General features: G+C 54.3%; 1 protein-coding gene and 1 long non-coding RNA gene across 4 annotated transcripts in view; one reads left to right on the top strand and one right to left on the bottom strand.

Moving 5' to 3' along the window:
- The window catches only part of SPPL3 (signal peptide peptidase like 3), a 132,377-nt gene extending 116,801 nt beyond the window's left edge, over positions 1 to 15,576 (top strand). For 2 of the 3 annotated variants that reach the window (XM_008272297.5, XM_051835852.2), the window contains 6 exons: positions 684 to 796; positions 10,489 to 10,595; positions 10,886 to 11,049; positions 11,556 to 11,755; positions 13,815 to 13,924; positions 14,136 to 15,576. In XM_008272297.5, the coding sequence (XP_008270519.1) occupies positions 684 to 796; positions 10,489 to 10,595; positions 10,886 to 11,049; positions 11,556 to 11,755; positions 13,815 to 13,924; positions 14,136 to 14,207 (766 nt within the window). In that variant the 3' untranslated portion in view covers positions 14,208 to 15,576. Of the gene's footprint in view, positions 1 to 683; positions 797 to 10,271; positions 10,460 to 10,488; positions 10,596 to 10,885; positions 11,050 to 11,555; positions 11,756 to 13,814; positions 13,925 to 14,135 lie in introns of those variants that run through there. The other variant, XM_089323293.1, reaches the window with a different exon arrangement.
- Positions 11,984 to 14,614, bottom strand: LOC149119851 (uncharacterized). The gene is made up of 3 exons (XR_016227254.1): positions 14,475 to 14,614; positions 14,005 to 14,195; positions 11,984 to 12,205 (listed from the first exon to the last, which is right to left on the bottom strand). It is a non-coding gene; the product is annotated as an uncharacterized LOC149119851 (long non-coding RNA).
- Positions 15,577 to 24,790: the final 9,214 nt, after the last annotated feature.

Genomic DNA, 24,790 nt, shown 5'->3' with positions numbered 1-24,790 from the left:
TAGGAGCTACAGCTCCTCTGGGACCTTCTCGTGGCAGATGAACAGAAGCAGGTCGTAGGTCAGTCATTGATGCACTTCCTGCTTAGATGGCTGAAGGTTTTCTTTCGAGGCAGTGCTTCCGTTCCTTTACTGGCGAGTTGATGGACTATGAGAACAGTGGCTAAGTTCAAGCATGCTTCATCTAGTCTTTGCCTTTCATCTGTGGGACCTAGATATGCTGGCCACTTGCGTGTAACCCCGGGGTTTGTGCTGTAGCTTCTGAAGCCATTGCTCCATGGAAACAAAGAACTGCGCAGGGAAGATGCTGTGTGCGCTTAGGAATCCAGTCACTGGTGCAGCCAGACAGGCGTACATATTTATTCATCTTGGCTAAATGGATTGCGTTGTTGGCTTTTTTCATTGTTTTCCTTGTAAGAATAGATGTCTCCTATATCTAGCTTCTCGAGAAGATTCCAAATACCCACATTGATAATCTAATCTAGAAAGTATGATCAGATGGACACAGAAGTATAATTCCTCTGACCTCTCCACCCTTACGAAGGGCACTTGGAGCTTTTGGAGTTGCCAGTGTGTAGGCACTGCCTATATCCTAACCCAGACACCAGGAACTCCTATCGCAAGAACCGAAGGAGGGTTTGGTTGTAAATGTGCCATCAGTCCGGTTAACATCCTGTGTTTCGCAGGATTTCCTTCGGTTGCTGTGGGCGTTTCACTGCTGCTGAGCTGCTGTCGTTTTCCCTGTCCGTCATGCTCGTCCTCATCTGGGTCCTCACTGGCCATTGGCTTCTCATGGATGGTGAGTAACCAATATGAGACAAATTGTCATTTTACCTAATATCGTTTTACAGGTACAGTTTTTGAGCATTTTTGTCACCTGCCCCTACCTGCTGCTGGCCCTGCCAATCCATACCTTCTAGCAGTTACTTTTGGTCTTTGTGTTGTGATATCTCTGTTCTGGGTAGTTCACAAAAGTAGACTCATACATCATGTGACTCCTCATGTCTGGCTTCTTCACATAGCACAGTGTTTTCAAGGATTGTGTGTAACCCATAGTGGTTCCTTTTTATGGTTGGATTTTATTCCATTATATGGATATACCAGTTTTTATTTTATTCAGTGGGTATTTCCACTTTTTTTTTTACTATCACAAATAATGTATCTATCTGTGAATATTTTTCTTTAAGATTTATTTATTTATTTGAAAGAGTGATAGGGAGAGACAGACAAAGAGATCATCCATCTGCTGGTTCGCTCCCCAAATGGCCGCAACGGCCAGGGCTGGGCCAAGCCAAAGCCAGGAGTCAAGAGCTTCATTCGGGTCTCCCACATGGGTTCAGGGCCCAAGCACTTGCACCAACTTCTGCTACTTCACCATGCTATCAGTAGGGAGCTGGATCAGAAGTGGAGCAGCCGGGACTTGAACCAGTGGCCATATAGGATGCCAGCACTGCAGGTGGAGGCTTTCCCCTCTGTGCCACAGTGCCAGCCCTGCAGACTATACTTTATACTTTTTTTTTTTTTTTTAACTTGGAAGAGTTACAGAGAGAGAGGAGGAACAGCGGAGAAAGAGAGAGGTCTTCCATCTGCTGGTTCACTCTCCAATTGGCCACTACAGCCGGTACCTGTGCTGATCCGAAGCCAGGAGCCAGGTGCTTCCTCCTGGTCTCCCCTGTGGGTGCAGGACCTAAGCACTTGGGCCATCCTCCACTGCACTCCTGGGCCACAGCAGAGAGCTGGCCTGGAAGAGGGGCAGCTGGGACAGAATCCGGCACCCCGACTGGGACTAGAACCCATGTGCTGGTGCCGCAGGCGGAGGATTAGCCTAGTGAGCCACAGTGCCGGCCCTATACTTTCTTATTTACATGGATTTATACTAATGCCTCCTAATATTATGGAGTATATGTTATATAACATATGTGTTATATGTGATATATAATTGCTCCTTTTATGCAATAATATAAATACATGTCTGTATCATTACATAAAGGTATTTACAGCTCCACAATATTCCCTTGTATTAATGTCATTTAACTATTGATGTATCCTTAGATTTTTTAAATCTTTTTCTACTATAAATAAGGCTGATATAAAAATTTAGTTTCTACCTCTCAGTATTATATGTCAGAGTACTTAACTGACTTTTTTAATATCTGCTTTTTTTTTAAGATTTTTTTATTTATTTACTTGAGAGGTAGAGTTACAGTGAGAGGGAAAGACAGAAAGGTCTTCTGTCAGTTGGTTCACTCCCCAAATGGCTGCAATGGCTGGATCCGAAGCCAGGAGCCAGGTGCTTCTTCCCAGTCTCCCATGTGGGTGCAGGGGCCCAAGGAGTTGGGTCATCTTCTACTGCTTTCCCAGGCCTTAGCTCCGGAAGAGGAGCAACCGGGACTAGAACCAGCGCCCATATGGGATGCTGGTGCCACAGGCAGAGGATTACCCTACTGCGCCATGGCAACGGCCCCAACTGACATGGTTTTTTATTTGAAAGGCAGACCTAGATGATAGTCTGCTGATTCCCTCCCCAGTTGCCTGCAATAGCCAGAGCTGGGCCAGGCTGAAGCCAGGAGCTCCCTGTTTGAGCCATCACCTGCTGCCTCTGCCTCCCAGGGTGCACATTAGCAGGAAGGCGGACCCCAGAAGCAGAGGTGGGATCTGAATAGGGATGTAGGGATCCCAGGTGTTGTCTTAAACACTATACTAAATATCCACCCTGCTAAGATAATTTTCAAAGGAAGAATTCCTGAACATGAAATTCCAAAAACAAGGGGCTTTTGTATTTGAATTTTCCATATATATTACTATACTGTCTTTCAGAAAAGATATAAGTTAGCTGGCGCCATGGCTCACTAGGCTGACCCTCTGCCTGCGGCGCCAGATTCTGTCCCGGTTGCCCCTCTTCCAGGCCAGCTCTCTGCTGTGGCCCGGGAGTGCAGTGAAGGATGGCCCAAGTGCTTGGGCCCTGCACCCACATGGGAGACCAGGAGGAAGCACCTGGCTCCTGGCTTCAAATCGGCGCAGCGCCGACCATGGCGGCCATTAGGGGAGTGAGTCAACGGAAGGAAGACCTTTTTCTCTGTCTCTCTCTCTCACTGTCTAACTCTGCTTGTCAAAAGAAAAGAAAACAGAAAAGATATATGTTCCTACCTATAGTATATGAGACTTCCCTCCATTGATGATAATAGCAAAGATTTATGAGTGCTTTTCATGTATTGGGCACTCTGCTGGCTGCTTGAGTGAGTGATTCTCTCATTTATCCTTAGAATAGTTCTTTGAAGTAGGTACCATTATTGTTCCCATTTCCAGACAAGTACACAGAGGTTCAGAGAAGAACCCACTCAAATTGAGAGCTCCTGTGTATGTTTGTTTCATCCTTAGGATAGAAACATCCTGGAGGGAAACTGCTAAAAATCCCATATTACAATTTTAATATCTCCCTGAGACAACAGAATACTTTTTTTCATTTAAAAACCTGTAGGGGCCAGCACTGTGGGGTAGTGGGTAAAGCCACCATCAGTATTCCATATGGGCTGTAGCTCAAGTCCCAGCTGTTCCACTTCCAATCCAGCTTTCTGCTATGGCCTGGGAAAGCAGTAGAAGATGGCCCAAATCCTCGGGTCCCTGCACCTGCTTGGAAGACCTGGAAAAAGCTCCTGGCTTTGGATCAGCCCAGCTCCGGTTATTGCAGCCATTTGGGGAGTGAACCAGTGAATGGAAGACCTTTCTATCTATAACTCTACCTCTCAGATAAATAAATAAATCTTTAAAAAAAAAAAAAAAAAAAAAGATGACAACGATGACCCTGTAACCTCTCCCCACCTCCTTTTTCTTTTTAAGGTTTATTTATTTGAAAGGTAGAGTTACAGAGAGAGGGGGAGAGATAGAAATCTGCTGGTTCACTCCCAATGAGCACAGCAGCCAGGACGAGGCCAGACCAAGCCAGGAGCTTCTTACAAATCTCCCACGTCGGTGCAGGGGCCCAAGGCCTTGGGCCATTCTCTGCTGCTTTCCCAGACGCGTTAGCAGGGAGCTGGATGAGAAGCGGAGCAGCTAGGTCTTGAACCTGCACCTGTATGGGATGCTGGCATAGCATGCTGCCACTTTACCCACTACACCACAGCTCCAGCCCCACTACCTCCTTTTTCATCGTCCGTACTTGTTTGCACAGTTTGCTTTTCTAACCTCAGGAAACTTCTAGCAGATTGCTCTGCCACACAAAATCTGTTCACCTTCTTCTTTGTTTTGGTGTCATAAAAGAGAAAGAGGTTAAAAGATAAAAGGCAGTTATTTTGTACTATCTGTAATACTGTCTGAAAAACTCTGAAGGGGTGGGCACTTGGCGCAGCAGCCGAGATGCAACTCGGGATGCCCAGGTTCCCTGTCAGTACTGGAGTTCCAGCCCAGGCCCTGCCTCTGCCTCCCACTCACTCAGAAGCTGCCAAGACACTCCCAGGTGGCTTTACTCAGCTGTGTAACTTTCTGTTTTTCTAAAGATTTATTTGAATGGAAAGTGACAGAAAGAGAAAGGGGGCCAGCACTGTGGCATAGGAGGTTAAGCCTCTGCCTATGGAGCCAAAGAAAAGAAAAGCCTAAGGAGGGGGTGAATGTTTGCTCAGTGATTAAGATCCTGCTTGGGATGCCCACATCCCATTCACAGTGCCTGGGTTCCAGCCCTGGCTGGCTTCCAGTGCCAGCTTCCTGCAGATGTGCACCCTGGAGGTAGCAGGTAGCAGGTCAGGGCTCAGGTATTTGGGTCCCTGCCACCCACAGAGAAGGCCTGGGTTGAATCCAGGGCTCCTAGCTTTGGCCTGGCCCAAACCCTGGCTGTTGAGGGCATTTGGGGAGTGAGCCATCAGGTGGGACATATCTCTTGCCTAGTTATGTGTCTGTCTTTTAAACAAAACAAATTTAAAAAAAAAAAAAAAGGCCGGCGCCGTGGCTCACTAGGCTAATCCTCTGCCTTGCGGCGCCGGCACACCGGGTTCTAGTCCCAGTCGGGGTGCCGGATTCTATCCCGGTTGCCCTTCTTCCAGGCCAGCTCTCTGCTGTGGCCAGGGAGTGCAGTGGAGGATGGCCCAAGTCCTTGGGCCCTGCACCCCATGGGAGACCAGGATAAGTACCTGGCTCCTGGCTTCGGATCAGCGTGGTGCGCCGGCCGCAGCGGCCATTGGAGGGTGAACCAACGGCAAAGGAAGACCTTTCTCTGTTTCTCTCTCTCACTGTCCACTCTGCCTGTCAAAAAAAAAAAAAAAAAAAAAAAACACCCTGTGAGGAGGAGGTATAACTTTAAAGTGTTGCTTAAATGAGAGAGTGAGGATAACAAGAGGTAAGTTAGGCAAAAGGGGAAGATGTTCAGGGAGACGGTGTGGCGCATGGCAGAAATCAGCCCCACACAGCACACTTCACTAGGAACCTTCTCTGAGGTCGTCCAGAGGTCGTTCTGCTCCACACACGAAATCCACACATGAAATGTAGAGCACAGTGGGAAGAGGAAGGCAGTATGAGTGCAGGCGGGGACGTTGCTCAACTTAGTGTTGACAGGAAGAAGGAATAGGAGCCAGAGGAGAGGGGCTCTGAGGCAGAGTCCCCACCTGGGACAGCTGCATTCTCTACACGTTGCACCCTAAGGTTGGACAGCTTCGTGATTAGACCTGCTCCATCACAGAGCAGGGAACCTAAGACCTTAAGGCAGGAAGTGGCATCCACAGATCTTGACTGGGGATACATTGTGGTAGGCAGTGTGGGGAAGGCCTGACTGAGGTCTGGGGTAACGATAAAGGGCGGCACTCCCAGAATGGCCAAGGATTGCACCTACGAGGTGAGAGATTGAGATTTAAAGTGAACCCAGAGTTTCTCGCTTGGAAGATTAGGATGGGAGGACATGACGTGGAGTCATGGAAAACCATCCCCGGGCAGCTGACTCTGTGTGTATTTCAGATCCAAGTGAGGCAGGGGCAGGAGGAGGTGAGTGCTGGGGCAGCAGCTGACACCCAGACCATGTGACTTGCAGAGGCCCCTCGAGTTCAGCAGTGATTCTGTGGTATGCTGAGTAGGAAGGTGTAGGAATCGGCAAGCCGTCCTGTCCCTAGAAGTCTGTTCCCTGCCCTCGCTGGTTATCTTTTGAGTCTCCTTGGTCCTCTGACCCTCCCAGCCCTCCTCCCACTCCTGTGCTCCTTGGGCCTTTCTTTCCTCCTTTTTTCCCTCAGCACTGACAATCAGGTGTCACCTGCTCCCACCATTGTCCCCCAGCCAGCTGCTGTCCTGTTTTGTGATTTACCGCAGGGACAAACATTGGTTTCCTCAAGGTAGTGAACCTTAGAAGGCCCTGGCTATCAAGAACACGTGGTGAAGCCCTGACCACGGCACAGATGCCTCACGACGCCCTTGGAATTGCAGAGCCCAGCCGACTGGCGCTGGTCGGTGCAGTTCACCAGGCTCGTGCCAGGCGTGCTCAGTTTGTGTACAGGCTGCCACTTTGGTTTTGTTCTTAAGGCTATAGCATAGTGAACATCCTAGATTCATATAAAGTCAGGAATTTTGTCAAGACCAAATCTCCAAAATGCACACTTCAGTACGTGGTACAGAGCTCAGTGATGCTTGGCATCAGGAATGATAGGGAGACTAATTTGTTCTTCCTGGTTTTGTCGCCATCTTTCAGTCCTTCCGTGTTGTAGGAATGGGGATGCTCTTCCTGCCTCACTTGTGCAGCACCAGACACATAGTAGGAGCTCCTAAAATACCAGCTGATGTGTCCAGAGTCCTCCAAGCAGCTGTATTTAAACCCCTTTGAAGCATACCTTGACAGTTTATCACCAGTTCTATTGACATGGTATGCATCTGATCACACAGCTCTTCTTATTTTCCTTAGAATAGTTTGCATTGTGGCCAGCGCCGTGGCTCACTAGGCTAATCCTCCGCCTTGCGGCGCCGGCACACCGGGTTCTAGTCCCGGTCGGGGCGCCGGATTCTGTCCCGGTTGCCCCTCTTCCAGGCCAGCTCTCTGCTGTGGCCAGGGAGTGCAGTGGAGGATGGCCCAAGTGCTTGGGCCCTGCACCCCATGGGAGACCAGGAAAAGCACCTGGCTCCTGGCTCCTGCCATCGGATCAGCGCGGTGCGCTGGCCGCAGCGGCCATTGGAGGGTGAACCAACGGCAAAGGAAGACCTTTCTCTCTGTCTCTCTCTCTCACTGTCCACTCTGCCTGTCAAAAAAAAAAGAAAAAAAAAAAAGAATAGTTTGCATTGTGAAGTTAATGGACTATAATTTTGTATTCACTCAGCAAAGATTTGTTGAGCGTCTGCTCTGTCAAGAGCTAGGGATTCACAGACAGAGTAAGGCGTGCCTCCTGTCTGCCAGGAGCACGTAGTCGCATGCTGGAGAGTTTAAGCTCATTCTTGCGTACAGATGATCCCACGATCAGAGTGGGCAGATGAGCACAGAGATTCAAAATGCTGTGCAGTCACGAAGGAAACCAGGCACTCTGGCTGGGGCAGGAAAGCTCTTCCAGAAAGCGCTTTCGGCCCTGGCTCTTTGAAGATGAATGTTCCAGATGCAGGTGGGCCAGCAGGGCCTCCTGGACAGGCACGCACACGCAGGGTTTAGTGAGTGGGTGGTCACGTGGGGTGTCAGAGAATGGAGCCACAGGAAGCGGGTGTTGAGCCCCTCCTCTGTAGTCTGCCAGTACCCGGTCCATCCCAGTGTGTAGGAGCAGCTCTGTAAGGGAGGTCCCTTCTTTGGCCAGGGGCAACTTTAGCAACTTCCGTTGTAGTTGAAGGAAGAATTCAAAAAAGAAAATGACCCATGTATTTCATATGTTATAAGTACAGGAAAAAAATAAGGCAGGAGTTGGAATACGCTTTTAAATACAATTTCCAGGAAAGTCCAGTTGTCATTCAGCATTTAACACTTGGGGGAAAAGAAACCTTAACAGATGGAGTACGGGAGGTAGATTTTGTGATTATGATCATTCCAGGCAGAGGGTACAGTCTGCAAAAGCACTGAAACGGGATGTGGCCGGCAGTTAGGAGGAAGAACAAGAAAGCCCGTGTCCCCAGCTCAGGGGTGGTGACAGACAGGAGGACCTTGTAGACCAGGGTAGACTGGCTGGCCACTCTGTGACATGGGAAGGTGAAGGGTTTTGAGCAGGGACCACTGTAACACAGCTTTGGCTTTGAGAAGATCTTGTGTCTACTGTGTAGAGGAGAGGCACAGCCAGGGCAGAGAGCCCGTGCAGGTAACTGCAGCTTCCACACAGGAGACGGTAGACGCATGTGCCAGGCTGGGTGAGAGAGGGGAGTCAGAAATACCACTGAGTTCCACTGGAACAATAGAATAAATTAACAGAGATGGAAGACTGCAGCGGGAACCAGCTTAGAGGAAAGTTTGTAATAAATCCAGGACCTAGTAGAGTCTCAGTTTTTGGTTCCTTATGTCATTGAATGTATGGTCATGCATTCAAAGAAGAGATACAGGCTGGAAGTAAAAAATATACAGATGTATGTCTTTAAAAAAAAAAAAAACAATTTGAAAGAGTTAGAGAGGGACAGAGGTCTTCCATCCGCTGGTTCACTCCTCAGATGGCCACAATGGCCAGGGCTAGGCCAAACCGAAACTAGGAGACAGGAGCTTCTTCCGGGCCTCCCACATGGGTGCAGTTGAGCCATCCTCCGCAGCTTTCCCAGGCACGTTAGCAGAGAATGGGATCAAAAATGGAGCAGTCGGGACCCAAACTGGCACCCACATGGGATGCCAGCCCTGCAGACAGCAGCTAAACCCCCTGAGCCACAGTGCTGGCCCCGGATGCGTAAGTCTTGAATTAGAAACTGGCATAGACAAACGTCTACTAAAGAAATTTTGTTAAACCAAGTGAAAGTTCACCAGAAGGAAAACTGGAGATGGTTGGCTTTAAAAAAGCAAAGTTGAGGGTGTTGCTGTGGCACAGCGAGTTAAGCCGTGGCCTGCAGCACAGCATCCCAAATGGGTGCCAGTTTGAGTCCCGGCTGCTCCACTTCTGATCCAGCTCCCTGATAGGAAGATGGCTCCCGCATGCTTGTGGGAGACCCAAAAGAAGCTCCTGGCTCTGGCCTGACCTAGCCCCAGCCATTGCTGCCATCTGGGGAGCCAGCAAATAGAGATCTCTTTCTCTGTAACTCTTTCAAATAAATAAATCGTTGTATATGTTATATAAAATGTGTAATATTTAAATGTACATGCAAAAGCTTGTGGGTAAGCATTCAACAGTGTAGTCTCTGAATGGTGGGACTGCAGCTGTTTGCCTGATGTGTTCCCTAGTATTCTGTGACGCAGTTACTGCTTTGAGAACATTAGGGGCCAGCGCTGTGGCACAGCAGGGTAAGCTGCCATCTGCAGTGCTGGCATCCTGTATGGGCGCCAGGTCAAGTCCCAGGTGTTTCCAGTCCAGCTCCCTGCTAATGCGCCTGGGCAAGTAGTGGAGGATGGCCCAAGTTCTTGGATCCCTGCACCCATGTGGGAGACCTGGATGAAGCGCGTGGCTCATATTGTGGCCATTTAGGGAGTAAACCAGCAGATGGCAATCTCTCTGTCTCTCCCTCCAATTCTGACTTTCAAATAAAATAAATCTTTAAAAAAAAACCTTTAAAAGGAGAACGAGAAGAGTAGGTTACAGCTTATATCCACAACTCATTAAAGAACTCTAGTGAGAGACTAATCCTCCGCCTTGCAGCGCCGGCACACCGGGTTCTAGTCCCGGTCGGGGCACCGGATTCTGTCCCGGTTGCCCCTCTTCCAGGCCAGCTCTCTGCTGTGGCCAGGGAGTGCAGTGGAGGATGGCCCAAGTGCTTGGGCCCTGCACCCCATGGGAGACCAGGATAAGTACCTGGCTCCTGCCATCAGATCAGCGCAGTGCGCCGGCCGCGGCAGCCATTGGAGGGTGAACCAACGGCAAAGGAAGACCTTTCTCTCTGTCTCTCTCTCTCAGTGTCCACTCTGCCTGTCCAAAAAACTCTAGTGAGAAGGAGAGGTGGGCATTTGGACAAATGGGATGTGTGTTTCCTGGTAGAAATGACGGCTCATTCCTGGATTGACAAGAGGATTCAGTAGAGAGAGGAAGCAGCTGCTGGACTGTGTCCCTGTGCCAGTGAAAGGGGACACAGCCTAGGGTATGTGCACTGATGTTGGAGCAGGGACAGTGTAGTCACAGCTCTGAGGGGGTCGCAGCAAACCAGAACCAGGTCCCAGTGGGAGCCTGGCCTGCTGCTCTAAGGCTCCGATGGTGCCTGCCCTGTCTCTCCAACAGTTGAGCACCGTATCCAGCATGAGAAACAGAATCTCCCCCAGTACATCTGCTCCAAACAGGCTGACCTGGGCACTTTGCACCACTGGAGGGCATAAGGTCTTAAACTGGAACTCTTGAAGCGATTGGAAGCATTGCGAGGTTGACGAGCTGACCAGCTCACGAAAGAGGAGAGGCCTGTAGTCCACACTGACTGTGGCCCGTGCTGTCTCCTCCCCAGCTCTGGCCATGGGTCTCTGTGTCGCCATGATCGCCTTCGTCCGCCTGCCGAGCCTCAAGGTCTCCTGCCTGCTTCTCTCAGGGCTTCTCATCTATGATGTGTTTTGGGTAAGTGTCTGTTTCCCACTAAGCCCCTGTTCTCCTTTGTTTAATTGAAGCGTTTGCTCTTGAAAACTGTTGGCTGTTAGTATCCAGAGTCTCCCTCCAGCCATGAACAGTCTGAAACACGCATGTGTGCTGGGGGTCTTTAGGCCACCAGGGAGCATGCGCAGCTCCGCTGGGAAGGGTGGGGTTCAGAAGTGCAGTGCATGCCGACAGCAGACGATGGCTTCTGAAAGCGTGCTGTGAGCCACCAGCTCCCAGCTGCCTCTGTTAAAGGCCTCTCTCCACCCTGGCAGGTGTTTTTCTCAGCCTATATCTTCAATAGCAACGTCATGGTGAAGGTGGCCACGCAGCCAGCCGACAATCCTCTTGACGTTCTATCCCGGAAGCTGCATCTGGGGCCCAACGTTGGGCGTGATGTCCCTCGCCTGTCTTTGCCTGGAAAACTGGTCTTCCCAAGGTAGGACAAACCGCCCGGCCTAGGCCTCGGCTCGACCAGGCCGTCTCTGTCAGCAGCACTGCGGTCACAGCCTGGAAAGGGTCGCGTCGTCCTCACTGCGCAGACGAGGAGAGACGGGAGCACTGACCCGGCTCACCGGGACTTACACTGGGTGCTCGCACGGGCTGCGCTTCACTGGCAGTTAAGGGTCTCAGGCCACCGCAGCGGGCTGAAGGGAGTTAACAGGAGGGTCTGGCTCGTCCCTCTTCCGAGGCGTTTGTAAGCAGGTCGTGCACTTGTGGGGTCCAGTCCTGGCAGAATCGTGTCCTGCCTGGTGGTGGTCAGGTACTCGTGTGCAGCCTCGCCCATGGCTGTCACAAACCCGCTGGGGGTGGGGCGTGCAGCCCTGGAACCCTGAGGGGCCCGAACCTGTGCAGCTTCTAGTCTCAAACAAGAAAACCGCCTCTCCCCGAGGATGCTTTAGAGAGAGACGCGACTGCTGCTCTAACCTGCGGCCCGCACTGCAGCTCCACAGGCAGTCACTTCTCCATGTTGGGCATCGGCGACATCGTGATGCCAGGCCTCCTGCTCTGCTTCGTCCTCCGCTACGACAACTACAAGAAGCAGGCGAGCGGCGACTCCTGCAGCGCGGCGGGACCCGCCAACATCTCCGGGCGCATGCAGAAGGTCTCCTACTTCCACTGCACCCTCATCGGCTACTTTGTAGGTAAGAGAGGCTCCGGTGCTGTCACAGCACGAACTGTCCTGGGCCCGCGGGCTGGCAGGTGCCCTCCCTCCAGTGTCACGAGACACGAGACGTTTCAGAAAGTTGATCTTGTGCAGAAGAAAATTACTTTTTTTAATCCATGCATACTGGGTGGTCTTCAGAAAGTTCGTGGGAAACGTGTATTATGAGAAACCACATGAATTTCAAAATCTACTTGGACCAAAATCATTTTTGTAAAGATTTATTTGGGAGGTAGAGTTACAGACATGTCGAGAGAGGGAGAAACAGAAAAAGGTCTTCTGTCCACTGGTTCATTCCCCAGATGGCTGCAATGGCTGGAGCTGGGCTGAGCCGAAGCCAAGAATCAGGAGCTTCCGGGTCTCCCACACAGGTGCAGGGAACCAAGGACTTGGGCCATCTTCTACTGCTTTCCCAGGCCACAGCAGAGAGCTGGATCGGAAGAGGAGCAGTTGGGACTTGAACCGGTGCCCATTTGGGATACAGGCACCGCAGGCAGAGGCTTAGCTCACTACGCCACAGCACTGGGCCCCAAAACTATTTTTTTGTTACATTTTCCACAAGCATTTCCCACTGTCAGGCTCAGAGCCAAGAACGCATTCCACACACACTTGTGGACTGGTCTCTGCGTGCGTCTGCCACTGGGTCGGATGTATGTGTATTTCCCACGTTAATGAGCAGAGCTCTGACATGCCTGCCACTGCTGACCTATTAGGCTCAGCTACTGTTGAGTTTTGTGTGTGTGTTAGATTTATTAGAGGGGCCAATATTATGGCATAGTGGGTAAAGCTACTGCCTGCAATGCCGGCATCCCATATGGGCGCCAGTTTGAGTCCTGGCTGCTCCACTTCTGATCCAGCCCTCTGCTGTGGCCTGGGAAAGCAGTGGAAGATGGCCCAAATCCTTGGGCCCCTGCACTCACGCAGGAAGACCTGGAGGAAGCTCCTGGCTTTGGATCAGTGCAGCTCTGGCCATTGCAGCCAATTAGGGAGTGAACCAGCAGATGGAAGACTCTCTGTCTCTCTGCTTCTTTCTAATAAATCTTTTTGAGAGAAGAGTTAGAGATGGGGCTAGCATTGCCGGCATCCCATATGGGCACTGGTTTGAATCCCAGCTCTCTGCTCTGACCTGGGAAAGCAGAAGATGTCTCAAGTGTTCGGGCCCCTGCACCTGCATGGGAGACCATGAAGAAGCTCCTGGCTTCAGATTGGCCCAGCTAAGCCATTGCAGCCATTTGGGAAGTGAACCAGCAGATGGAAGACCTTTCTCTCTGTGCCTCCCTCTCTGTCCATAACTCTAACTCTCAAATAAATAAAAATCTAAAAAATAGTAGTAGTGGTAGTAATAAAGAGTTACAGAGAGAGGGAGAGATAGATTTTCCATCTGCTGGTACACTTCCCAGATGGCTGCAACAGCCAGGGCTGAGCCAGGCTGAATCTAAAGACCTGGAACTCCTTCCATCCCATAGGGGTGGAAGGGCCCAGGCACGATAGCAGGGAGCTGGATCCCAAGTGGAGTATCTCGGACGTGAGCCAGTGCCCATATGGGATGCTGACATTGCAGGCAGCAGCGTAACCCACTGTGCCACAGCACCAGCCCTTGGTGAGCTGTAGCCAGCTGTCACGGGCAGACAGGTATAGTGCTTCCCTCACCTCCAGTTCCTACTCATCATCAGCACTTGACCCAGCTGTAGTGTTTTATGTACACGCGTTCATTTCAGACAGGCAGGGCACGAGGCAACATCCCCGCTGGGCAGGTGAGCAAGCCAAGACACCCGAGCAGAGGCCGCATAGCTCTAAGTGGGGATTAAACCTGATCTCTGACCCCCAAGTCCAGTGCCGCGCGGCCCAGGAGACAAGACCGGCACACCGGGCTGAAGGGGAGGAGGGCTGACCCAGGAACGGTCCCGGGTCTCTCACACTGTGGTCTGTAAGCTGTGCTGCTCCGCGTTTCTCTAACAGCATCTCGAGTGGAGTGGTTCACTCTCCATCTCCCGTCTCGGGCCGGTCCCCAGAGCACTCACCGATGTCTCTCTCCCCAGGTCTGCTCACCGCCACGGTGGCGTCTCGCATTCACCGAGCCGCGCAGCCCGCCCTCCTCTACCTGGTGCCCTTTACCCTCCTGCCGCTGCTCACCATGGCCTACTTGAAGGTGAGAACAGCCGTCAGAAACCCCGGCAACCCCGGCGTGGCCGAGCCCTTGACCTTAGCCTGTGTCCTTTGTGTGCTCACCTGGTGCCACTGGCAGGAAATCCTGAGGAGTTAGCCCACTCAAACAGCTGCTCGTGGGTTCAGTCACTGAAATCCCGGGGCCAGGGTGCCTCGTGCTCCGCCCGTGCCTTAGTAAGTCCCTTCTTTTCCAGGGTGACCTCCGGCGGATGTGGTCTGAGCCATTCCACTCCAAGTCCAGCAGCTCACGCTTCCTGGAAGTATGATGGGTCGCAGAGAAGTTGACCAGATGGCCACCCTAGTCCTTTTCTCAGCGTGTGGTTTTGTCTCCTCTTAGAGCTGGCCTGGTACTCAGACACGCCTGCTTCAGGAACTGACAGGCCTGGCTTTCGCACTGAAAGGAGCCCGGCGGCTGGGGAGAGGGGGAGCCCGCCGGGCTGCTCTTCCTGCCGCCGAGAGGCAGAGCCCTGCGGGAGCCACAGGCCCTCCCAGCGCTCCCCACCCCCCTTTTTACGGATCTGCACCAGACTTACCTTGTGGGGGAGCCGAGAGTTGACTCTAAAAACCGGACACGGCGTGGCGTCGTTCTGGAACTTGCGAACACTACAGATGGAGAGCGAGCAGACCGAAGCTGCTTCAGGGACCAGCTTCCTGTGGGGACTCCGTTTCAGAGACCTAGACAGAAGCTCTGCTGTCGTTATATTCTACTTTTCCTTTTTTTGGATTTATTAAATATTCTCTGTGGTGTGAAGTGACTTATTAAATCCACAGATGTTGAGTGACTTCTTACAGCATATGCAGAAACGTGTTGTAACGAGTTCACGTCCACCCAGATGTCGTGTTGGCAGTGAACAGGGCACGGTTTTTATACAGACCTATATATACACGCGCATAGATAGCTAGGAGCATGCCGAGCCGTCCCCGCGTCCCCGCCGCCGGCCTGCCCTGGACTGACTCGGGACCCCAGGGACTCTCCCATGGCTCCGGTCAGCGTAGCAGATTAGGGATGAGACGTTCAGCTGCCTGCCCGCCTCCCCTTGTTTTCTTTCACAGCTTCTCCTCGCAGGGTTTTAAGTAGTTTTCTTCTTGAACCAATGCATGTACGATAGCAGCAGGTGTCTTTGTGCTTCTGATCATAGTAATGTACTACTTGTAAATACATTTTTCTATTTTATATTTTTTTGTATTTTTTTTGGCATTTTGTTTCATTGGTGTGCTGTATTTTCCATGCCCTCACTCCTTTAAGAAGGAAAAAAAAAGGAAAAAAGCAACGCAGTCCTGTCCGTGCTGTGGTTCTGGTCGTGGTTTACCTGTGGTGACGGCGGGTTCGGGAGCACCTGCCATGCCTTCTCCCCTGCTCCGTCCCGGGGTCGTGGCGAGCCCAGCGGCACCATGGCAGCCCCCGGCCTGGCAGCCGGACACCGGAAGTGACCTGAGGACACTGGACAGCAGAGGCAGAAGGGTCCGCGTGTCTCCCCAGTGTCCCCGCCCGGCGGCCGCTCCCAGCCTGACGCGTGGTGTCGCCAGCGGAGCCGGATGCCGTCAGGGTGTTCGATTCCTTTGTTGTCGCCTTCAAATCCTGCTGAGGGTTTGGGTTTTTTGTTTTTTGTTTTTTTAAATAAAAGACTCCTTGCAGCCTTTGTCACATCATCTTCACTTACTTCTGGTTGCTGCTACCTAACCGAGCTCCCAGGCCCCTCCTCCCTGTTCCACCTGTTGGGGGGGGGGGCAGACCCTGCCCGGCTGCAGACGTTACCTGTGGCTCAGCGTCTGTGGGGAGCGCGTGTGGACACCGTGAATGAGACCACGCTCGGCAGCCTGCAGAACACAGGCCCCAAGGACACATGTGGCTAATGGGGAAGGGGAGGGCGCCCCCTAGCGACCGGGACGGAGGGCAAGTGCCAGGAGCAGGCAGAGGATGTAGTCCTGGTGATGGTTCTGTGTTTTCAGAAATCATTAAATCCAGACAGGAGCGTCATCTGTCACCCCTGCATCTGGACAGGTCTGGGGGGAGGGACCACACCAGGCTTGTGGCTGTGACTGCGTTCCGGCCGCAAGTCCTTGGAGCCCCGGGAGCAGGCTCTGGAAGCCAGCCGAAGGACCACGGGCGCCCTCGCCTCGGCCCAGCCACAGCAGCCAGTCCTGACGGGGCGAGGGGCACTGCCGTGCAAGCCCCGTTCTCACAGACCCACGCTGCCTGCCAGCTTGCGGACTCCAGGTTGGGTGGTGTTGAGCGCCGGCCCGCGGGCGCGGCTCCTCCCAGGGCACGCAGCAGCTCTGGCGCCCGCACAGGACACGTGACGGCGCTGACGACGCGGGACACAGCGCTCCCCGCAGCCTGCCCGCTCCACCCCTCTCCCAGCAGGTGCCTCTTCTGCCCAAGATGGCGACACAGCTGCCCGGGGAGGGGACCTGGGGGTGGAGGCCACGTCTGGGTTGCTTCTGTAGGGGCCAGCATGCGCTTTGGTGGAACAGCCGAGTTAGCCTGCGAGCTGGGCGGCGACTGTCCCGTGAGGCCGCACGCTGACCTCCGAGCCCACGAGCGTAGCCGTGCTGCTGGTCACCAAAGCAGGAGCTCGCTGGCCCTTACCAGCTGTGAGGCCACTTCAGGAGCGGCCGCTCCCAACACAGCTGTGGGCGTTGCTGCAGACCCGGAACCAGGGATCAGCCAGCTAGGACTTTGGTTTAACCCAGAACCGATTCCTATTCCCGTGCCACGTGCGGCCTGCTCTCGACAAGGCTCCATGGGCAGAGCCCCACCCCTCCAACCCCCACCCCCCGCTTGTGACGACCTCAGCGGACCCGTGGAACCCGGAGCGCTTTCCCGCTCATCAGTCGTGGTGTCATGTTCCAGTGCCTCTGTTGGGAACTAGGCCCACATGGGCAAACCAACCCTCCCAGGGTCTCTGCAGGGGTTGCTTTAGCGCCCTTGACTCTTGAGGAGGCTGGGGTGGCACCGGTGATCCCACACTGAGAGTGGAATCCACAGCCTTCTATGCGTGGCCGCCCCTGCATCCCCCAGGGCAGGACTGGAGGTACCAACTCCAAGAAGGTGTAGAAGCCCCAGGCTCCGGGCAGACACGGGTCGGCGTCCTCTCAGCAAGTGTAGACAACAGCCGAAGGGAGCGAGGCCACTGATCCCATCCGCAGCCCAGAAGGGGAGGGAAGCCCGCTCGCCCGGATCCTCGGCCAAGCCTCCCGCCCCGGTGCCGTCCAGCGCTTGGCCTTGGCGTAATGAGCACGCGGGCGGCGCCGAGGCCTCCTGCCACCCTGTGGGAGCGGAACCTGTGGGACACAGCCTGGCCTGCGGGCACACACAGGCCCTGAGGGCCCCAAAATGGATGCAGCGTGATCACCAGCGCCTCAGGAGGGGGCTGGGGGAGCAGCTGGGACCGAGGGGCCCTCACCGCATGGAGAGTAAAGACGGGAAGAGGGCGACGATGGCCAGGATGGCGAGCCAGGGACACGAGTGCTGGTTCCTTGCCCGAGAGTCTGGTCCCGGCCTCCTAACCCTGCCCGCAGCCAGCACGCACGAGCCCGCGCGCACACACACACACACACACACACAGCTTCAGCACTTGCACCTCACCACTGGAGACCTGGGCTGCCTGCCTGCCTGCCTGCCTGCCAAGCCCTCCCCTGGCAGCCCGGAGCCCCGGGCCCTTTCCCGAGCCACCTGCACTCCCGCCCCCAAGGCCCACGTGGCCTGTGGGTCTCCCGCAGGCCCTCACAGGGCAGGGCGGGGGGATTGGCCATGGGAGAATTAAGTTTCCTGCCATGTGGGGTGCAAAGGGTGGGGACTGGGAGGGGATAACCCAGTGTTTGACCAAGCCATTCATCGCCAAAACTGGGTTAAAGGAACCAGGGAACAGGAATTCCGTGTCCGCCAACAGAGCCCCAAAAGCCCCGTTGGCAGCCAGCCGTGGCATTTAAGTCCCGGGGAGATGGTCACGTGACCGGTAGGAAGGCGAGTGCCCCATCTCCCCCGCACAGCCCCTCGGAGCTTCGGCTGAGTGACGCGGCCCCTCTGAGCCGCAGAGCGTGCCCGAGGTTACCGTGTGGCAGGCACTGGGCTGGCTGGGTTTCTGGTCGTGTGCTGCACTCACCCTCCCCATCTCCAGGGGTTAGACCACGCACGATTAAAGCCATCAGATTTAGGGCTGGCATCGGTGCCGCCGGGTAGGCCACCACCTGCGTCGCCAGCATCCCATGTGAGCACTGCTCCACTTCCCATCCAGCTCCCTGCTACTGCTCCTGGGAAAGCATGGGGAGATGACCCAAGTGCTTGGGCCCTGAACCCACATGGAAGACCCAGAAGAAGCTCCTGGCTTCAGCCTGACCCAGTCCTGGCCATTAGGGAGTGAGCCAGCACGTGGAAGATCTCTCTCACCCTCTCTCCCCCTTCTCCATGTCTGTCTGTCTGTCTGTCTGTCTCCCCCCCCCCCACTCTCTGTCTGTAACCACCTTTCAAATAGTCTTTTTAAATTTTTTATTAAAATCAGATTTAAGCAGAGTACACACTTCAATGATTCCAACAACAACTGCAATTCATCCTTAAAAAACTGTTTTTCACCTGCCAGGGAGGAGGGAGAGCGTGCAGTGAGGCCCTTAGCCACAGCCTGGGTTCTGACTGCCCACCTGGCTCTCAGGGCAGCTCCTGACACCTCTTCGTCACAGGGAAAGACTGGCGGGCGGGGCCGTGTAGAGAGGTCTCTCAGGAACCCATGTCCGGGATGGGAGCGCGCCCCCTGCTGGCTCAGCCCCTGCCTCACACCAGCCAGAGCCGCAGGGGCTGCCCAGAGCCGTTCCGTAAGAGCAGCCTAGGCCTGCTTGTTTTGCAACCCAGCCCGAGCAGAGCGTCCACCAGAGGTTTGTCGCGCCCCCTACAGAGCACACAGGGGCCTGCAGGAGGCCCTGCCCCAGCCCCTGCGTCACTCAAGTGGGACGGCCCCAGGGAGCTGCCGCCTTTTGCATCCGGCTGCTCCAGGCCAAGGGGACAACTGCTGGTCAGATCCCGCAAACCCCGTGTGGCCGCTGCCGCGTTCCTGCACGCATGGTGAGCACTACATCCGCCCGGCGGCTCCCCACCCGCTTCCTCGGTGTGGGCCTCTGGGGCTGTGGTGTGGCGCACGGGCGGAACGGAAGACGCCCAGCCTGTGTCGTGCTAGGTCACTCACAGGCGTCCCCAGCCGCGGGGTGCGGGGGTTGGGGGGATACTGTGAATCAGGCCCTGTGTGGCCTGGGGCTTTGCAGCCCACCCTGTCCCCCTTGTCTCTTGGTGCTAAGGCTGGGGTCACAGGCGAGAGGGACCCAAAACAAGGGGAAGGACACAGCCACGGTGGGGACAAAGCCCAGAGGCCAAGGATGAGCTCTGACCTAACCCCAGGAGGCTCGGTGGAGCCGTGGCAAGGCCGGTGCTCCTCCCGAGCATGCTGGGACGTGGGCACTGGCACTCTCACCGGGGACCCCGGGCGATCACCAACGGCACGGCCACCCCCTGCCAGAACAAGCGACCTCCACCCCAGAAACACAGAAGGCACCCAACTCCGTGACGCTCGGGGCTCGCTCCCAGCTCCAGAAGCTAAATCCGTAGCAGAAAGAGGTTTTTACGTCAGCTTCTGGCCCGGTCTCCCCAGACCCAGTGCAGAGCGCACGCTGGGTGTGGGGCGGTACTCCGCGGTCTCCACTCTCTAATCTCAGGACACAGCGAGTGTGTGTGAGTAGCCACTCTCCAGAACAGAAGGCCGAGTATCAGGATCCGCTCATTTGGGGCCAGGGTTGTGGTGTGGCAGGTGAAAGTGCCACCCTGTGACGTCAGCATCCCACGTGGGCACTGCTTTGAGACCCGGCTGCTCTACTTCCGATCCAGCTCCCTGCTAATGCACCTGGGAGAGAAGTGGAGGATGGCCCAGGGGCTTGGCCCCTGCCACCCAAGTGGAGATCTGGGAGTTGCAAACTCCTGGCTTTGGCCTGGCCCAGGCCTAGCCGATGCGGTCATCTGGGGAGCGAGCCAGCAGATAGAAGATCCCTCTCTCCCTCTCTCTCTCTCTCTGCCTTTCAAATAAGTAAATCTTAAAAAAATAAATTAAGCTCATTAGCCCCAGGTCTCGCGGCCTCTGCAGGCCACACTCACAGCCCAGAGTGTGAGAAGGGATCCCAGCTGGTGACACCCGTGACTTACACAAAGATCCATAAACCAAGACCAGGCAGGTAGCACCACATCCGGGAAATGAGGGACCACCTACACTCTCGGAGGCGGGAGAGAGCTGGACTTGGGCTGTCCGCACCCTGTGTGGACCCAGCTGTGGCCAGGGTGCCACGCCGAGCCCTGGCTCCCCAGAGCAGCCTCACACGAAGCAGGAACCCCCAGGGTGGGCACCAGGACGCCTGCCTTCGCCAGCCAGCATCGGGCCAGCAGACTGTCCGGGGCACCCACACGCCCAGGTGCTGGCGTTCAAATCCGGCATCCAGAATTGCGGATATGGAAACCACAAACCCCTGCCCCAAGAAACTGTCAGCCACCCATCTCCAGTAAGAGGGAGCGGTTCTCAGAGCAGCGCTCCTGCGGGAAATACCTAGAAGCGGGTTCCCCGCTCCTCCTCGTCCACCCACCCCTCCTGCAAATGGCAACTGCACACTCACCACACAGCACAGGGAAGAGCTACCTTGAGGCACCAACGTCAGGAGAGACTGGGAGATGTCGCCCGTTAATGACTCTGGGAGAGCCCCCTGTGTGGCTTTGGCCAAAGGACAGGCCCCAGGGGGCGCCGCGTGGAGTAGTGAGAACTGGGACAGAACCCTGCACACCTACCGGCTTCCAGAACCAAACGGAAGAGTTCAGAATGACGTCTAGCACCTACAAAGAAGGAGTCGATCCCAGGAAAGAGAGGGGTCCCGGATGCTTTGTGTAAACTCTACCCAAATCCCTGGTCCCTAAAATAGTCCCAGAGCTGCTCCAAGTGGCCCACCCCACTCTGTGACGCGCAGTGCCTGCTCCCAGCTCCAAAAGCAAAACCCGTAGCAGATAAAGGTTTTCACATCAGCTTCTGCCCCAGTCTCCCCAGATCCGGTGCAGAGCGCACGCTGGGCGTGGGGGCAGGATGTCGTCTGTCTCCTGCAGGACACAGCAGCAGCTGCTGGCCACAGAGGAGAATCGGAGTTTTACATCTGAATTCAGCCTAACCGACATGGTTTTTCTTAAGATTTATTTATTTGAAATGCAGTTTCAGGGCGGGGTGGGGGTGGGGGTGGGGGACAGAGAGCGAGTGAGCTTCCTTCTCTTTACTCCCTAAATGGCTACAACAGCTGGGGCTGGGCCAGGCTGAAGCCAGGAGCCTAGAACTCCATCCAGGTCGCCCACGTGGGTGCAGGGGCCCAAGCCCTTGGGCCATCTAATGCTGCTTTCTAGAGCAGAAACAGGAAACTGGATTGGAAGTGGAGCAGCTGGGACTTGAACCAGAGTCCCTATGGGATGCCAGTGTCACAGGTGACAGCTTAACCTACTGTGCCACAGCACCAGCTGTTTGTTTTTTTTTTAACTTCAGAGTTTCTGCAGTGTTTCCAGGATATGTTCGACATTACTATACACACAAAAACATTTACAAACAAAATGCCATCCATACTCAAGAGGAAAGGCAATGAATTCTAACGTCTGGGTCGTCTCAAAGTCCATTTCCACTGACACGCAAGATCTTCAAAGCAGTTACTGGCATGGGTGTTTGGCCTAGCAAGTAAGATGCTTATCACATACCAGAGTGCTGGGATCTGCTTTTTCTTTTTTAAAGACTGATTGATTGGCCGGCGCCACGGCTCACTAGGCTAATCCTCCACTTGCGGCGCCAGCACCCCCGGTTCCAGTCCCAGTTGGGGCGCCAGATTCTGTCCCGGTTGCTCCTCTTCCTGTCCAGCTCTCTGCTGTGGCCCCAGGAAGACAGTGGAGGATGGCCCAAGTGCTTGGGCCCTGTACCCGCATGGGAGACCAGGAGGAAGCACCTGGCTCCTGGCTTTGGATCAGCGCAGCGCACCAGCCACAGCGGCTATTTGGGGGGTAAACCAACGGAAGGAAAACTTTTCTGTCTCTCTCTGTCTAACTCTATCTGAAAATAAATAAATAAATAAATAACTGATTGATTTGGAAGCCAAAGCTACAGGGAAGGTGTGTGTGTCTGTGTCTGTCTGTCTGTCTGTCTTCCATCCACTGACTTGCTCCCCAAATGACTGCAACAGCGGGGTCTGGGCCAGACTGAAGCCAGGAGCCAGGAATTCTATCTTAGTCTCCCATATGAGTGCCAGGGGCCCAAGCACTTGGGCCATCTCCTGCCTTCCCAGGTGCATTAGCGGGGAGCTGGGTTGCAAGTGGAGCAGCCAGGACTCAAACAAGCCCCACGATGTGCAACGCATTAGATCTAAAACTGCGGCTTCACCCCCTATGCCACAGCACTGGCCAGCTTCCTGCTAATGCAGACCCGAGAGCAGCCGGTGATGGCTCAAGTGACTGAGTTCCGGCTGTCAGCTCTGGCCTGCCCCAACCCCAGGTGTGGCAGGCATTTGGGAAGTGACCCAGTAGATGAGAGCTCACTCTATCTCAAATAAATTAAGAATTTTTAAATAATCACAATCAATCCGTTATTAAAATTCAGAATCAGCCTGGCGTGGGCTCTGGTTCCTCAAGTGCTGATGGTTGGAACGGAGAAGAGACACAAAGGCTGACAGAGCTTCAGCTCAGGTGACTGTCAAGCAATAAGGCATGGACGTAGTCGGAGAATCAGAGGAGAAAACGAGGCAGGAAAAGTCTGAAGAGGGGCCTGTGCTGTGGCGTAGCGGGTAAAGCCGTTGCCTGCAGTGCTGGCATCCCATGTGGGTGCCGGTTCTAGTCCCAGCTGCTCCACTTCCGATCCGGCTCTCTGCTGTGGCCTGGGAAAGCAGTGGAAGATGGCCCGAGTCCTTGGGCCCCTGCACCCACGTGGGTGACCCGGAAGAAGCTCCTGGCTCCTGGCTTCGGATCGGCGCAGCTCCAGCCATTGTGACCAACTGGGGAGTGAACCAGTGTATGGAAGACCTCTCTCTGTCTCTCTCTGCCTCTACTTCTCTCTCTGTGTAACTCTTACCTTCAAATAAATAAATAAATGTTTAAAAAGAAAAAGTCTGAAGAAAAAAATGGCTGAATGGTTCCTACCTTGGGGACGATTCCAGAAGCACAGCAAACCCTGAGCAGAATAAGTACCCCCTCCCCCCCCAGTCATCACTTCATAGTTGGGAAAGGAAAAACAGACGACCTTAACAGGCACACCGGGACCGGCACTGTGGTGCAGGTTAGGCCCCCACCCGTGATGCGGGGACCCCATATCCCAGCGCCAGCCGCAGTCCGGCTGCTCCCCTGCCAACCCCGCCTCCTACTAACGCGCACCCTGGGGGGTTGCTGATGACAGCCAGTGCTGTGCCCCGGCCCCCGTGTGGGAGAGTCAAACCGAGTGCCTGGCTCCTGGCTTTGTCCTGGTCCAGCCCTAGCGAATGCAGGCACTTGGAGAGGGAACCAGCCAGTGGCAGGGCTCTCTCGTGCGTGTCTCCTCTCCTGTCTCTGTCTTTAAAAACATGAAGAAGAATGTTTAAAATGCTATAAAAATCATCACAGGAAATCAAAGCTGACTTTACCACACAATGCTGAAGACAAAGCAGTGGCTACCAGGAGGGGGTGTGTCCCCCAGAGCGTCTGAAGCTCAGGTCCTGCCAAGATTTTTGGGATGCTTGAGGCAGGCTGCCAGGCTTTCTGGAGGGCCAAAGAGGACAACTGGTGCTGATCTGGAGGTGGCGAAAGCCGGCCAAGGCTTCAGCAGGAAAGGCCTCCGGGAGCGCTTCACCAGGGTGTCCCTCCAAGCCACAAAGCCCCTGCTCACGCCTCTCAGCACGAGACAGTCCTGCACGAGTGCCATTCCCCACTGGCTCCTTCTGACTTATTTTTTTTGTTTCCTGATCTGTTTTTAAAAGATTTATTTATTTATTTGAAAGTCAGAGTTACACAGAGAGAGGAGAAGCACAGAGAGAGAGAGAGAGAGAGAGAGAGAGAGAGGTAGGTCTTCCATCTGTTGGTTCACTCCCCAATTGGCCACAACAGCCAGAACTGTGCCTATCCGAAGCCAGCAACCAGGAGCTTCTTCCAGGTCTCCCACACAGGTGCAGGGGCCTGTTTCCCAGACCACAGCAGAGAGTGGGATTGGAAGTGGAGCAGCCAGGTCTCGAACCGGCGCCTATATGGGACGCCCGCGCTTTAGGTCAGGGTGTTAACCTGCTGCGCCACAGCGTCAGCCTCTGTTTCCTGATCTGAATTTTAAAAATCTGTAAAGGACCCCCACTCTTCAGTTGATCATGTTAACAAGACTCCTGGACCCTCACTTCTTTAGGGATGGCCACATGGCTGCTATTGTCATTTATGAAAATGGGAGCTTATCTTGAGAAATAAAGTTCATATTTTTTATCTTGTAATTCCTTTTTTTTTTTTTTTTTTTTTTTTTTGACAGGCAGAGTGGACAGTGAGAGAGAGAGACAGAGAGAAAGGTCTTCCTTTTGCCGTTGGTTCACCCTCCAATGGCCGCCGCGGCCAGAGCGCTGCGGCCGGCGCACCGCACTGATCCGAAGCCAGGAGCCAGGTGCTTCTCCTGGTCTCCCATGGGGTGCAGGACCCAAGCACCTGGGCCATCCTCCACTGCACTCCCTGGCCAGAGCAAAGAGCTGGCCTGGAAGAGGGGCAGCCGGGACAGAATCCAGTGCCCCGCCGGGACTAGAACCCGGTGTGCCGGCGCCGCAAGGCGGAGGATTAGCCTAGTGAGCTGCGGCGCCGGCCCTATCTTGTAAT

This window comes from Oryctolagus cuniculus, chromosome 21 (assembly GCF_051225735.1).
Source record: "Oryctolagus cuniculus isolate XC-2025 breed Fujian yellow rabbit chromosome 21, ASM5122573v1, whole genome shotgun sequence".
Classification (NCBI taxonomy): Eukaryota; Metazoa; Chordata; class Mammalia; order Lagomorpha; family Leporidae; genus Oryctolagus; species Oryctolagus cuniculus.
The sequence above is the reverse complement of the archived record's forward strand: the minus strand, read 5'-3'. Positions and strand labels throughout refer to the sequence as shown.